Source organism: Saccostrea echinata, unplaced genomic scaffold, assembly GCF_033153115.1.
Source record: "Saccostrea echinata isolate AGI-Se365-2 ecotype Australia unplaced genomic scaffold, CSIRO_AGI_Sech_v1 ptg000006l, whole genome shotgun sequence".
Lineage (NCBI taxonomy): Eukaryota > Metazoa > Mollusca > Bivalvia > Ostreida > Ostreidae > Saccostrea > Saccostrea echinata.
In genome coordinates this window covers 14,490,053-14,505,000 of record NW_026889755.1, presented here as the reverse complement: position 1 = coordinate 14,505,000, position 14,948 = coordinate 14,490,053, and the positions used below count along the sequence as shown (strand labels likewise).

At 35.0% G+C, this 14,948-nt stretch overlaps 1 protein-coding gene across 1 annotated transcript in view; it reads right to left on the bottom strand.

Annotated features, from left to right (window-relative positions):
• The window catches only part of LOC133180422 (uncharacterized), a 175,800-nt gene that overhangs the window by 159,887 nt on the left and 965 nt on the right, over window positions 1-14,948 (bottom strand). Inside the window, exons 3-4 of the mRNA XM_061314952.1 lie at window positions 11,796-12,017; window positions 8,632-8,665 (exon numbers count right to left, since the gene is read on the bottom strand). Of these exons, the coding sequence (XP_061170936.1) occupies window positions 8,632-8,665; window positions 11,796-12,017 (256 nt within the window). The remainder of the gene's footprint in view (window positions 1-8,631; window positions 8,666-11,795; window positions 12,018-14,948) is intronic.

The following is a 14,948-nucleotide window of genomic DNA, read 5'->3' as shown; positions in this document are numbered from 1 at the left end:
AGAGTGTGCTAAAATTTCAAGCATCTGTGATGAGTAGTTGCTGAGAAAACTGCGACCAAAATTTGTTATGTATGGTACAGACAGACGCACAGATAAACAGAAAGTTGACATTGGATTTGTACAAAAATGAATCCCACTATATGGCATGCCTAAACAAAGAGTGTGCTAAAATTTCAAGCATCTGCAATGAGTAGTTGCTGAGAAAACTGCGACCAAAATTTGTTATGTATGGTACAGACAGACGCACAGATAAACAGGAAGTTGACATCGGATTTGTACAAAAATGAATCCCACTATATGGCATGCCTAAACAAAGAGTGTGCTAAAATTTCAAGCATCTGCGATGAGTAATTGCTGAGAAAACTGCGACCAAAATTTGTTATGTATGGTATGGACAGACGCGCGGATAAACAGAAGTTGACATTGGATTCGTACAAAAATGAATCCCACCATATGACATCCCTAAACAAAGAGAGTGCTAAAATTTCAAGCATCTGTGATAAGTAGTTGCTGAGAAAACTGTGACGAAAATATGTTATGTACGGTACGGACAGACACATGGATAAACAGGAAGTTGACCATGAATTCATACAAAAATGGATTGCACCATATGGCATGCCTAAACAAACAGTATGCTAAAATTTCAAGCATTTGCGATGAGAAGTTGCTGAGAAAACAGTGACGAAAATTTGTTATGTATGGTAAGGACAGACGCACGGATAATCAGGAAGTTGACCACGGATTCATACAAAAATGAATTCCGTCATATGGCATGCCTTAACAAATTGTGTGCTAAAATTTCAAGCATCTGCGATGAGTAGTTGCTGAGAAAATAGTGACGAAAAGTTTGTTATGGACAGACAGACAGACAGACACACACACACACACACACACATAGACACACAAGGGTAAAGCAATATACCCCCCTCTTCTTCGGAGCAGGGATATAATAAACTCATCATACTCAGTGAGTGGTACCTGAAATGTGCTTGGGAAAAGTCAAAGTATTACTTGGATACAAAATATTTCATGAGAAGTTCAAATTACCAACACATTTGAGGGTGTTTTCCACTCAATATCTAATCTGTATTAAAACAAAACCATCACACATTTTTTCCCAAGCAAGATGCAGTTAAGAAAACAAACTCTTCATACAGATTTACACAAAAGATCTCAATTTAATCCTCAGTGTTCCAATCATCGATTATAATAAAAAAAATCAGTTGATTGCTGGCATGATCCAAGCACTTGATAACAAAATTTTTATTCTGACTAATCAATTTACTTCTTTATTTTACAAGCATACTAGTTTTTGACTCTAATATTCCAGCCACAACTTATCTATCAACTTATTTGTGTATCATAATGGCGCAGACGAACAGACAATATTGTATCCATACCCGGGTAACAAAGCACGTTCTCAGGTATGAACATACTTGTGGTTCTACAAAATGAACAAAGGACCAGCTGGACCACCACAGAAAGTAGTCATCTGCCCATTAAAAAATTCTTACCAATTCCCATCACTATCATTATTTGCCTCTGCCAGACTCTTTTATACACACATAATAGATAACTAGACTTTGACCCGTGCGTGCACGGGTTGACATTGTTATCAATGCATCCATGTGCATATATCGGAATTCGACACATTCATATATTGTAAGGTACTTTTGAAATAAACAATGAATGTGAATATAATTCTGTTTTTGTTTTTGTTTTGTTGTTGTTGTTTTTTTTTTTTTTTTTTGCAAAATTGTTGCGTAACGGCGTAGCACAGAATGGGTTTGACCCCCATTTAGCTATAAATCAAGTCATGAGTTCGAATCACTCCGGAGCTTACATAAATTTCACCTTTCCAAACAGATTTAATAAAAGAAATTACGGATATTTATTGAAAATATGACAACAACAAAGAGTTGAGCACTGCTGATACATATCAAGCAAAGTAATGAAAATGAAGAAATGTGTTTAGCTGGTACTTTTACACAATTAGTTATTAAACTAAAGGTGTAAAAAATTTTGAAACAATTTTAACACTGCAGGTCTCAACTTGTTCAAAATATGACCTCAACAATAAAAGAGTTATTAAGCACTGCTAATACATATACTTTATATATACACAGGTAATAGACATGTATATAATCTGTAAAAGCAGAAATGAAAATGGACAAATGTGCTATACTGGTATTTCTACACAATTTAGCAGATGTGAAGCAGAACAGATTATCTTGCAAATACCCCCCCCCCCCCCAAAAAAAAAAAACATACTGGTTGTTCAAGAGATCATAATAAAAATTAATAATATCAGGTGTATTTTTTCTTGTGGCGATTTAATAAAACATAAGTTTGTTTGCTACGATTAAATATAATTCATTTCATCATTGAATAAATATTTTTACGATCTTAATTTTGTCCCACCTCATAGTTTTGAGAATTACTATGCATGGATTAAATTTTACAAACAATCGATCTTTTAGCAGCATTGATAGAATGAACTGTACGGGCCGCAAGGGCTGACTTCAGACTACCTATCAAGCGTAGTTACCACGACAACCTTTACATATTTAGAAAAACAGGCTGTCCCTTCCATATACATATTTCACCCACTTTTTTTTCAAAGTTAAAGAAATTTTTGGAGGTGAAGTTATAAATCTCAGCAGTGAAGGTAATAGTAAACATGGCGAACAAATTCAAGTTGCAATCATTTAGACACATTTCAAATTGAAAATATCGGTTATATTGACGTTATTTAATTATTTCGATTTATTTCAAAGTTAAGAAATGAAAATAATGTTATTGTAATTTCTGGCGGAAAAAGAATGCATACTTCATTAAGATGTGATTCTAGCTGGAGTTGTAACACCCCCCTTTCCCCTCAAAAAAGCATAAAAGAAAGGAAGGATAAAATAAAATCGGGTGCATGGTTACATTAATATTACTCCTACGATCATGAGCTTTTTGCCTCCGTTGAGATGACCAGAGACGTAAATAACTTATACAAATGCGTCTCCGAAATGGCGAATGATTACCCAAGTGGCCACAATATCACATTTGCATGGATAAACTCAGAAACATTAATATAAATACGTGTAAATTTTCATTGGAAATTTGCTATATATTTTGTTCATATATATTTATGATTTCTTATTAGAGAAAATTATAAAATAACAAATATATATCTACCTAGTTCAAATTACTTTTGTCTTCTCTGATTTGAACACTGTGATTTAGCGTGAATGTAATACGCACGCGCAAGATTGTAAAATCCAAACAATCCAGATGATTTCCGGAATTTTTTGAGGAATTTTCGTTGATTATTAATTAGCGAAGCTTAATTGAGAAAAAATAAAAACAAATTGGTAATCTTCAAGTACCAATGATGTTTAAAATATATAAAACAAACGACAGTACTCTTCCAATTTATCGGTATTAAAGGCCAAAAATTCGAGTCTATTATTTTAATATAGTAGTATAGATATCTCTAAACAGTGTGCATTTCAAAAGTATATTTTTTGTAAGCATTTTAAACATGCTGAATTTCAATCAAGGGTAATTAAGCAAAGTATTTAAAAATATTTTGACAAATAAAATTTAAAAATACAATTTAGACACTTCAATTTTGCAATAGCATTCTGCCATTTTACATGTAATTTGAAGTAAGGCGTAAAGCTTATGAACACTTCCCCCAACATAACAGCTCAAGTTTGCAGTGATGAGTCATTTTCCATTATGATGTCATATATTGGTAGTTCAGAGAAGTGACGGCACAGAGTGCACTGTGGTATTCTATGGGAAGCCTTAACTTACCTGCATTAAATCAACACGTCTTAGCTGCGTAAAGAATCAGCAACGATGACAACACCATATGTGGAGAGAAAAACAAAAACAAAAAAAAAACAAGAGGTCCATGGGCCACATTGTTCACCTGAGCACTTTTGATTAAGATAAGCAATATAATCAGTTCAGTACTTAAAAGTTAGTATATATATTAAGTGGACCCATCCTAACCCTACATAATTGATGATTTGAACAAACTTGCTTCCATATTAATATGACTAATAATCGTGGCTTTGCTGTTCTTAGGAAGTTTTCTAAAGATTTTGAATTATACATTCCCATATAAAACTCAACAGTAACCCCAGGAGTCATTATTTGAACACTATCTGAGGATGTTTCTGTATTAATACATGTATTATTAATCATGACTTTGCTGTTTTTGTTGAGAAGTTTTTTAAAGATATTTCCTACATTGTGTACGTTCCTATGTATTACTTTGATCAGAAAAGCTCACTTCAATCTTCAGATCAAGTGAGCTAAAAATCATGTATTTTAATTAAGTCTACTCAATATATACTGTAGATTATAAAATTCTGTTAACTCCTTATTTTTGCGAGATAAGAATTTGTTTCTTATAAGCTAGACAAAATTTCTGAGATTTCCGGTATTTGATGTATTTAGTCTGTACTTATAAAAACATATGCAAGAATGAAATTGTCTTGTGCATTTATGTCAAAAAAAAGGTTCTTGCAAATAAAAAAGTAATTTACAGTACCAAGCCATAATGAAGTTGGAAAAAAAACTGTAGGAAGAGTAGAGTTTTGAAAAAAAAAATCACTAAAATATCTAATTTAAGTAACCATGGCAACACCTTGTGTTAAAATAAACAAGAAGCCCATGGGACACATCAATCACCGAGCATTTTGGCTTGGAAAAGCAGAAATCAGTTCAGTATTGAAAAGTTTAAATATAAATGTGGTCCCAACCTACTAATGATTTAAAAACATGAATCTACACTAACTGAGAATGCTTCCACATTTCTTTGTTTTATCATGGCTTTGGAAGATTTTTTTCATATATAAGTTTGATTTTCTATTGTGGCCCCTCCCTAACCCCAGGGGCCATGATTTTGTTAAACTATATCTACACTACCTAAGAATGCTTCTGTATAGAATATCTCATGACTTCTCATAGACTTCTCATGGCTTTGCTGTTCTTAAGAAGATTTTTAAAGATTTTTCCTATATATTCTCAAGTAGAACTTTGATAGTCATGTTCATGTCATGTTTGTCAGGTCATGTTTGATCGTTTTGTACATGATTTGAACAAAAATGAATCTACACTACCTGAGGATGCTTTCAATACAAATATGATCAATCATGGCTTTCCTGTTTTTGAAAAGATTTTTTCCAATATATTTCTATGTATAACTTTGATCGCCCATTGTGGCCCCACTCTAATCCTGGGGGTCATTATTTGAACAAAGGACAAGGTATGGTAATGGCCAAATCTGGCCCCTTAATTGATTTAAAAATCAGAACACAGTAAAAATTGTGATAGTTTGTAGTTAAGAACTTAAAATGATGCTTGTTTTAAAACAAGCACTAATTTTTATTCAAAGCTTACACAGAGGCCACAAGAGGGTGCAGAAGTAGGACATTTTCCCAAATTTCCTCAAATTTGGTCAAATTTCATCAAATCTGAGACACTTTTCACTTCCAGAAACATAGAGCACAAGCTTGCCTATCTGAATTGTATACATTAGATGCATCTGATACTAGCGTTAAAAATATATAAATTTGGTAGATACATGTAGGCAAGCGTTTGAACCAAAATGTGCTGTAAAATCGATGAAAATTTGCATAAAAATGAGAAAATTCAGAAATTGACATATTTTCTGACCTTCCTGTGACCTCGGTGTATCCCATAACTTAGATCCAATACTCATTTTGTGGCAGGGGTGACAAGAGGTTTTTAATTGATAAACTATTGCATCAATCTAAAAGAAATCCCAAACCAGGGGCCAAAAAGGGGTCTTAGCCTATCTTGTCCTTTGAATTTACACAACATGAGGATGTTCCATATAAATATGTCCAATCATTGCTTTGCTGTTTTTGAGAAGAAGATTGGGGGTCATGATTTGAACAAACTTGAATCTATACTACCTAAGAATGTTTTCACATAAATTTCATCTTTCCTGGCCCAATGGTTCTTGAGAGGAAGATTTTTAAAAGATGTCATTAATTTTTCTTTAATTCTTAATTATCTCTCATTGGAAGAAGAGGTAGCACTTAATTTGAAAATATTTGAATTCCCTTTACCAAAGGATGCTTTGTGGCAGGTTTGGTTGAAATTGGCCCTGTGGTTCTTGAGAAGGAGTCAAAAATGTGATGAGTTTACAGATGGACGGACAGATGGACAAAAAGTGATCAGAAAAGCTCCCTTGAAATATTATTTGGGTAGCAGAAGATACGTCTCTGAATGCATTATATGATGGGGATGTTTAATTAAACATGTGTGCATTCTTCATAATCAACAGAAACAGAAAATACTACAGTAATGTTAATTAAAATACTAAGTAGGTATGAAAATGAAGGAAAAAATTCTGTTCTAACAACATATCTATTTCTTTTTTTAATTTGAAATCCAAGTTTAAAAATTTATATTTGTCTTTATAATATAACAAGAGATGTTTGTGAAACACATATGCCCCTCCCCCCAAATTGGAATGTTTCTAAGCCCAAGGGGCATAACTCTGTCAAAAATTGCTCAAACGTACCCAAAACAGAACTTGACCTAGATATTCATATGATATATCTGTATACCAAATTTCATATCAGTATGACTGTGCAACCTCTGCGAAGAAAATGAACAGAAACTGTTGGGGGACTGACAGACAGACACACCGACATCAGCAAAGCAATATGCCCTCCCTTCTTCGAAGAGGGCATAATAGATATTTTTTAATCTCATTTATGCATTTTATTGTTTGGTTTTACAGTTGAAATTTAATCTTCCTTTATAGAATGTTTTTATAACCTTATATTATAAATAGTACTGTATCAGCCTTCTTACAGGCATACTGAGCTAAGACAGACAGCATCTGGGAGCTAAGGCTGTCTCACCCCCAGGGCCGAGAGATCTCTATGTTTTTTGGCTTAATGATGTACACCATCCTCACAATGTCAAGGTTTTGTGATTTCGGAACTCCACACAAACCCTTGACATATGTCGCTATTTAAAAGTTGGGCTAGAAAGCTACTATTTCATTTGTTCTTGGTCTAGGACTGGAACCAATCAAAAACAGCTTTTATTGTAGGTAAGTTTTGTAAACAAATATGACTCGTCTTTATATTGGAAAGTGTCAATATTGTAGGATTTGTGACTAGTTACATTAAACGAAACATCGGGGATTACTTTTTGGAGGATCGCACTCCTAACAATCACAGAAGATACACTTTGGAGTTGGGCCATTTGAAAACGACGGATTTGAAAAGTATATTCTCATTAGTTGGTTTATAATTAACCAGTACGTCATGTGTAACCACAAGCCAAACTTTTCAATAGTGACTTATGTCAAGGGTTTGTGTGGAGTTCCGAAATCACAAAACCGTGACATTGTGAGGATGGATGTACACATTTTATTCTTTAAAAACAATCAAAATACTCATGGCATAGAACATACATGCATTTGTTTCAAACAGAGAAAAATTTAAATCTTAAAACCAGGTCACCAGCATGGAAAATGTAAAACATTTTCAAAAACAAGAGGCCCATGGGCCACATCGCTCACCTGAGTAACTTTGGCCATGCTGTTCTTTACCAGATTTCCCCCCTTTAATATACCTATTGTGGCCCCGCCCTACCCCAGGGGGTCATGATTTGAACAATTTACAATCTACACTACCTCAAGATGCTTCCACATAAGTTTCAGCTTTATTGGTCCAGTGGTTCTTGAAAAGAAGATTTTTAAAGATTTTTATTATATATTTCAATGTAAAACTTGGATTCCCTATTGTGTCCTGCCCTACCCCTGGGGGTCATGATTTGAACAATTTATAATCTACACTACCCAAGGATGCTTCCATATAAGTTTCAGCTTCTCTGGCCCAGTGGTTCTTGAGAAGAAGATTTTTTAAGATTTTTCCTATGTATTTTAACGTAAAAATTGGATTCCCTATTGTGGCCCCGCCCTACCCCCGGGGGTCATGATTTTAACAATTTAGATTCTACACTATCTCAGGATGCTTCCACATAAGTTTCAGCTTTTCTGGCCCAGTGGTTCTTGAGAAGAAGATTTTTTATTGACCCCACCCTATTTTTGTCTTTTCTTGATTATCTCCCCTTGTAAGGGGACCTGGCCCTTTATTTTTATAATTTACACTCCTCTTCACCCAAGGATACTTTGTACCAAGTTTGGTTAAAATTGGCCCAGTGGTTCTTGAGAAGAAGTTGAAAATGTGAAAAGTTTACAGATGGACGGACAGACGGACGGACAACGGTTGATCAGAAAAGCTCACTTGAGCTTTCAGCTCAGGTGAGCTAAAAAGCTTCCCTGTTCAGGATTGGAAAGGATAAAAAAAAATTTGAAATGGGCAAACAGCAGGACAAGAAAGATATACAAAGTGAAAGTTTTATACAGCTGAGCCTTGTTAACCTGGACAGTTGTGTTTCCAAGCAAATTGCTTGGATTAATGAAGCATCCGAACTACTGAAACATACTTGATATATTATCACTATTTTATCAATATATTATATATTAAATTTTTCCCCAGAAATTTCATTGGAAGGTGAAGCATCTGGATTATTAGTGTCCAGATTAATGAGGCTCCACTTTACTTTAATAATCACCTTTTATCCACACCGAGTGTCTTTTCTGAAATTCCTGAAAAAAGCAATCATTCTCTCAAAATTCTCTAATATAACTACAAATAAATGTGTACATTTTATTTTCCAACATAAGTATTACATGTTCAATAGTCATCAATACGTTTTATTTCCATTAGTGAACTCTTCAAAATTAGAGGCGTGTTTGGTCGTCTGACAGGGACAGCATGGCGTTGCGGGTAATACAAAACATGCCAATCTCAATCCAATTTTTAATGTAAAATGTATTTGTCATTCCAGTTAAAGAATAGAAGAACTAAAAGACATATGAAAGAGAGCGAGAACCCTAAATTTATCATCCATTAATAAAAAATACGACATTTCCGAGGCATCTGTATATTGTATTTAGATGTACCATACGATAAATAGATACATACGATCAACAATAGATATAAATTGATATCGTTGTCATTCCTACTCTTGATGTATATAAAGTCCACAACAATAAAATATTTCATTTGCATTTTCTTAGGATTTGTTCATCGACATTCAACATATTGTTTACATGTTTACGTTACGTTTGTCCCTGAAATCCCGCGAGATTTGTACATTTTCCGACTTTTTCACAAAAGAGCGCACTAAGAAGGATAACTCTTCCATAGTGGAAATAGAACGTATTAAAATATAGAAACATACAACAAATTTTAACTATATGCCTATTTACTCAGAAAATATTAGCCAATATTCCCGGCAACATTCCATTATTATAGCAATGAGAATTTAGAAGTGGTTATATTACATAAAATTTCTCTGTGAACATCTAACAAGAGGCCCATGGGCCACAGCGCTCACCTGAGTAACTTTGGCCTTGCTGTTTTTCACCTGATTTCTCTCCCCCCCCCCCCCATAGTACTTATTGTGGCCCCCCCCTACCCCCAAGGGTCATGATTTGAACAATTTAGAATCTACAGTACTCAAGAATGTTTCCACATTAGTTTCAGTTTTTCTAGCCTAGTGGTTCTTGAGAAGAAGATTTTTACTATATATTTCAATGTAAAACTTGGATTCCCTATTGTGGCCCCACCCTACCCCCGGGTATCATGATTTGAACAATTTAGAATCTACACTACCCAAGGATGCTTCCACATAAGTTTCAGCTTCTCTGGCCCAGTGGTTCTTGAGAAGAAGTTTTTTAAAGATTTTTACTATATATTTCAATGTAAAACTTGGATTCCTTATTGTGGCCCCGCCCTACCCCAAGGGGTCATGATTTGAACAATTTAGAATCTACACTACCCAAGAATGTTTCCAAATAAGTTTCAGCCTTTCTGGCCCAGTGGTTCTTGAGAAGAAGATTTTTACTACATATTTCTATGTAAAATTTGGATTCCCTATTGTGGCCCCACCCTACCCCCGGGGGTCATGATTTGAACAATTTAGAATCTACACTACCCAAGGATGCTTCCACATAAGTTTCAACTTCTCTGGCCTAGTGGTTCTTGAGAAGAAGACTTTTAATTATTTTTACTATATATTTCAATGTAAAACTTGGATTCCTTATTGTGGCCCAACCCTACCCCTGGGGGTCATGATTTGAACAATTTACAATCTACACTACCCAAGGATGCTTCCACATAAGTTTCAGCTTCTCTGGCCTAGTGGTTCTTGAGAAGAAGATTTTTAAAGATTTTTACTACATATTTCTATGTAAAACTTGGATTCCTTATTGTGGCCCCGCCCTAACCCAGGGGTCATGATTTGAACAATTTAGAATCTACACTACCCCAGGATGCTTCCACATAAGTTTCAGCTTCTCTGGCCCAGTGGTTCTTGAGAAGAAGATTTTTAAAGATTTTTACTTCATATTTCTATGTAAAACTTGGATTCCTTATTGTGGCCCAACCCTACCCCCGGGGGTCATGATTTGAACAATTTAGAATCTACACTACCCAAGGATGCTTCCACATAAGTTTCAGCTTCTCTGGCCCAGTGATTCTTGAGAAGAAGATTTTTAAAGATTTTTACTTCATATTTCTATGTAAAACTTGGATTCCTTATTGTGGCCCCATCCTACCCCCGGGGGTCATGATTTGAACAATTTAGAATCTACACTACCCAAGGATGCTTCCACATAAGTTTCAGCTTCTCTGGCCCAGTGATTCTTGAGAAGAAGATTTTTAAAGATTTTTACTACATATTTCTATGTAAAACTTGGATTCCCTATTGTGGCCCCGCCCTACCCCCGGGGGTCATGATTTTAACAATTTAGAATCTACACTACCCCACGATGCTTCCACATAAGTTTCAGCTTTTCTGGCCCAGTGGTTCTTGAGAAGAAGATTTTTTAATGACCCCACCCAATTTTTGTATTTTCTTGATTATCTCCCCTTTGAACGGTACTTGGCCCTTCATTTTAACAATTTAAACTCCCCTTTACCCAAGGATGCTTTGTACCAAGTTTGGTTAAAATTGGCCCAGTGGTTCTTGAGAAGAAGTCGAAAATGTGAAAAGTTTACAGACGGACGGACAGACGGACGGACGGACGACGGACAACGGGTGATCAGAAAAGCTCACTTGAGCTTTCAGCTCAGGTGAGCTAAAAATACTGCAACAAATATGGCTGACATCATAAAAATTTGCCTATCAACGATGACTAGAAATTACAATCAGATTTTTCTTTTGCTATGTATTTGATTTTACCAACCATATCAGTTTTACACATACACACTGTATGACCAGTAGATCAATAAAGACAAGTGTTCTAATCATCTGCACCAAAATTAAAAAGAAAGAGCAGGTGTGACCAGTCAGCAGGAGATGCTTACTTCTCTACCACCAGTGAAATGACTCATTTTACTTCTGATACGCTTTTATTATCCTATGAATTTAGACTTATTCCCCAAACCCTGAAGCTAAGTTCCCCCAATAAATGTTCATTGCCAAATAATGTACCAGACATCAGAGCGGTCACACCTCCATGGCATCTGATCCCGCCTCTAATATTTTCAGAGGTCTGTGTTTGCTCTGCTACCAATTCGTGTAGTTTCATTTGATTTTTGAGCGTGATTACTGTTAACTTTTTTTCACTTTTCATAGTGAAATCATAGATCTAAATGAAGGATTAAGATCATTTTTAAGCTGTATGTTCTACTATTAACACTTTAAAAGACATATTAATAAATACTTACCGTGATGGAGTCAATATCCCCCTGATATATTACACAGCACACTCGATTCAGAGATCCTATTTTAACTTCTTTTTCATATTTTTCGACCTCTTTAAAAATAATATTTGCAATATCTCTTCGATTATAACCAAGTTGTCCAGTGCCTAGAGCTGGGAAGGCTATTGATTCCATCTTCAATTTGTCTGAAGTTTCCAAGCAATTCCTCACAAATATTCTCACACTCTATAAAACAAGAGGCCCAAATGCAAGGGCCACATCGCTCACCTGAGCACTTTGGCTAGGAAAAAGCACAAATCATTTCAGTATTGAAAAGTTTAAATATAAAAGTGGCTCGGCGGAGGGGGAAGTGATTTGAAAGAACTTGAATCTACATCACCTAAGGATGCTTTTGAATTCATATGACTAATAATGGCTTTGCTGTTCTTAAGAAGAAATTCTTATTGATATATCCTTTATATTCCTTTGAATAACTATGATCCCCTCTTATGGCCCCTCTATACTCCTGGGGGGTCATGATTTGAACAAATTTGAATCTACATTACCTGAGGATGCTTTTATTTTATTATGATCAATCACGGCCTTGCTGTTCCTGAGAATAAGATTTTTTCCTATGTATTCCTATGTAAAACTTTGATTGCCCATAATGGCCTCATCCTACCCCTAGGGGTCATGATTTGAACAAAATTGAATCTACATTGCCTAAGGATCCTTCCATACAAATATGACCAATCATGGCTTTGCTGTTCTTGAGAAGAAGATTTTTAAAGATTTTCCCTATGTATTCCTATGTAAAACTTTGATCACCCATTGTGACCTCACCATACCCATGGGGGTCATGATTTGAACAAATTTGAATCTACGGTGCCTTAGGATGATTCCACATAAGTTTCATATTTTCAAGCACAGTGGTTTTTGAGAAGAAGATTTTAAATGATGCCATTAATTTTTCACTAATTCTTAGTTATCTCCCCTTTGGAGAAGGTGTGGCCCTTCATTTGAACAAACTTGAATCCCCTTTACCCAAGGATACTTTGTGGCAAGTTTGGTTGAAATTAGCCCAATGGTTCTTGAGAAGAAAATCAAAATGTGAAAAAATTACAACGACGACTAGACAGACAACAGACAAATTTCGATCAGAAAAGCTCACTTGAGCCTTTGGCTCAGGTAAGCTAATGAATGTAAAACTGTCATATCATTTCAGGTAAATATTTCATATTCTAATATCTTTATATCGAAATTACATTTTTTCCTTCTTAGAGACTTGCCTGATGCCCAAAGCAGACACAAGTCTTAAGTTATTTCATTAAAAAAAATTTTGCAACGGACAAGAGTTTTCATTTGCCTTGGGTCAGGTTCAGGAGATACTTGTGAGTCACATGCAACCTTGTTATAAGATTCTATTATTTACTTTTTTATTTCAAAGCTGTGCTTAGAACAATAAATAAAAACTTTTGTGACCTTGTCCAAATGACTTTAGTCCAGGTCAAGAAAAAATCTATTGCCACAACCTTTATGACAAGTATGAGCCTCTTAAGTTTCTAATTCCTAGTTTCAAAGTTACAATGTACTAGTATGCCCATGATAAGAATGTCTTTTCTCCTTTTCCTGTCAAAAAGGTCTTACAATGAAATCTTTAACAAGAGGCCCAAGGGCTTTAATGGTCACCTGAGTATAAAACAACAATCCATAGAGAATCCAAGAAACATAAATTGAAAGCTGAAAAAAACCAGGTTATACAATACAAATTAATTTTTTATCCAATCAAATGACGTGTTACAACCAAAATTAAATTATATTAAAATGACTTATAATGGTTTTGTTGTTTTTGAGAAGATTTTTAAATGATCTTTCCTATAAATTCCTAACTAAAAAACTTTGATCATCTTTTGTGCCACCCTCCCTACCCCCAGGGGGTCAAGATATGAACAAATTTGAATTAACATTACCCAAAGATGACTGCATATAAATAAGACAAATCATGGGTTTGCTATTCTTGAGAAGAAAATTGTTAAAGATTTTTCATTTGTATTCATGTGTAAATCTTTGATCATCCATTGTGGCCCCACTCTATCCCCAGAGTCATGATTTGAACAAACTTGAATTTATACTATCTGAGGATGCTTCCATGTAAATATAACCAATCATGGTTTTGCTGTTTTTGAGAAAAGAATTTTTTAAAAGATTTTTCCTACATATTCCAATGTAAAACTTTCATTGTCCATTGTGGCCCTACCCTACCCCTGGGGATCATGATTTAAAAAAATTAACTTGAATCTACACTACCTGAAGATGTTTCCACATAAGTTTCATCTTTCTTGGCCTAGTAGTTCTGGAGAAGAAGATTTTTCCAATGTATTTCCATGTAAAATTTTGATTATTCATTGTGGCCCCGCTCTACCCCAGGGGGTTATGATTTGAAAACTTGAATCTACCCTACCTGAGGATAATTGCACACAAGTTTCATCTTTCTTGGTCTAGTGGTTCTGGAGAAGAAGATTTTTCCAATGTAATTCCATGTAAAATTTTGATCATTCATTGTGGCCCCACCCTACCCCAGGGGGTCATGATTTGAATAAAATTGAATCTACACTACCTGAGGATGTTTGCACTTAAGTTTCATCTTTCTTGAACCAGTGGTTCTGGAGAAGAAGATTTTTAAAGATTTTTGCTATGTATTCCTTTGTAAAACTTTGATCGTTCATTGTGGCGCCACCCTACCCCAGGGGGTCATGATTTGAACAAAATTGAATCTACACTACCTGAAGATGTTTGCACATAAGTTTCATCTTTCTTGGGCCAGTGGTTCTGGAGAAGAAGATTTTAAAAGATTTTTCCTATGTATTTCTATGTAAAACTTTGATCGTCCATTGTGACCCCACCCTACCCCCGGGGGTCATGATTTGAACAAAATTGAATCTACACTATCTGAGGATTTTTTCGTATAAGTTTCATCTTTCTTGGCCCAGTGGTTCTTGAGAAGAAGATTTTTAAAAGATACCATTAATTTTTCACTAATTCTTAATTATCTCCCCTTGGAAAAAGGCTTGGCCCTTCATTTGAACAAACTTGAATCACCATTACCCAAGGATACTTTGTGGCAAGTTTGGTTGAAATTGGCCCAGTGGTTCTTGAGAAGAAGTCAAAAATGTGAAA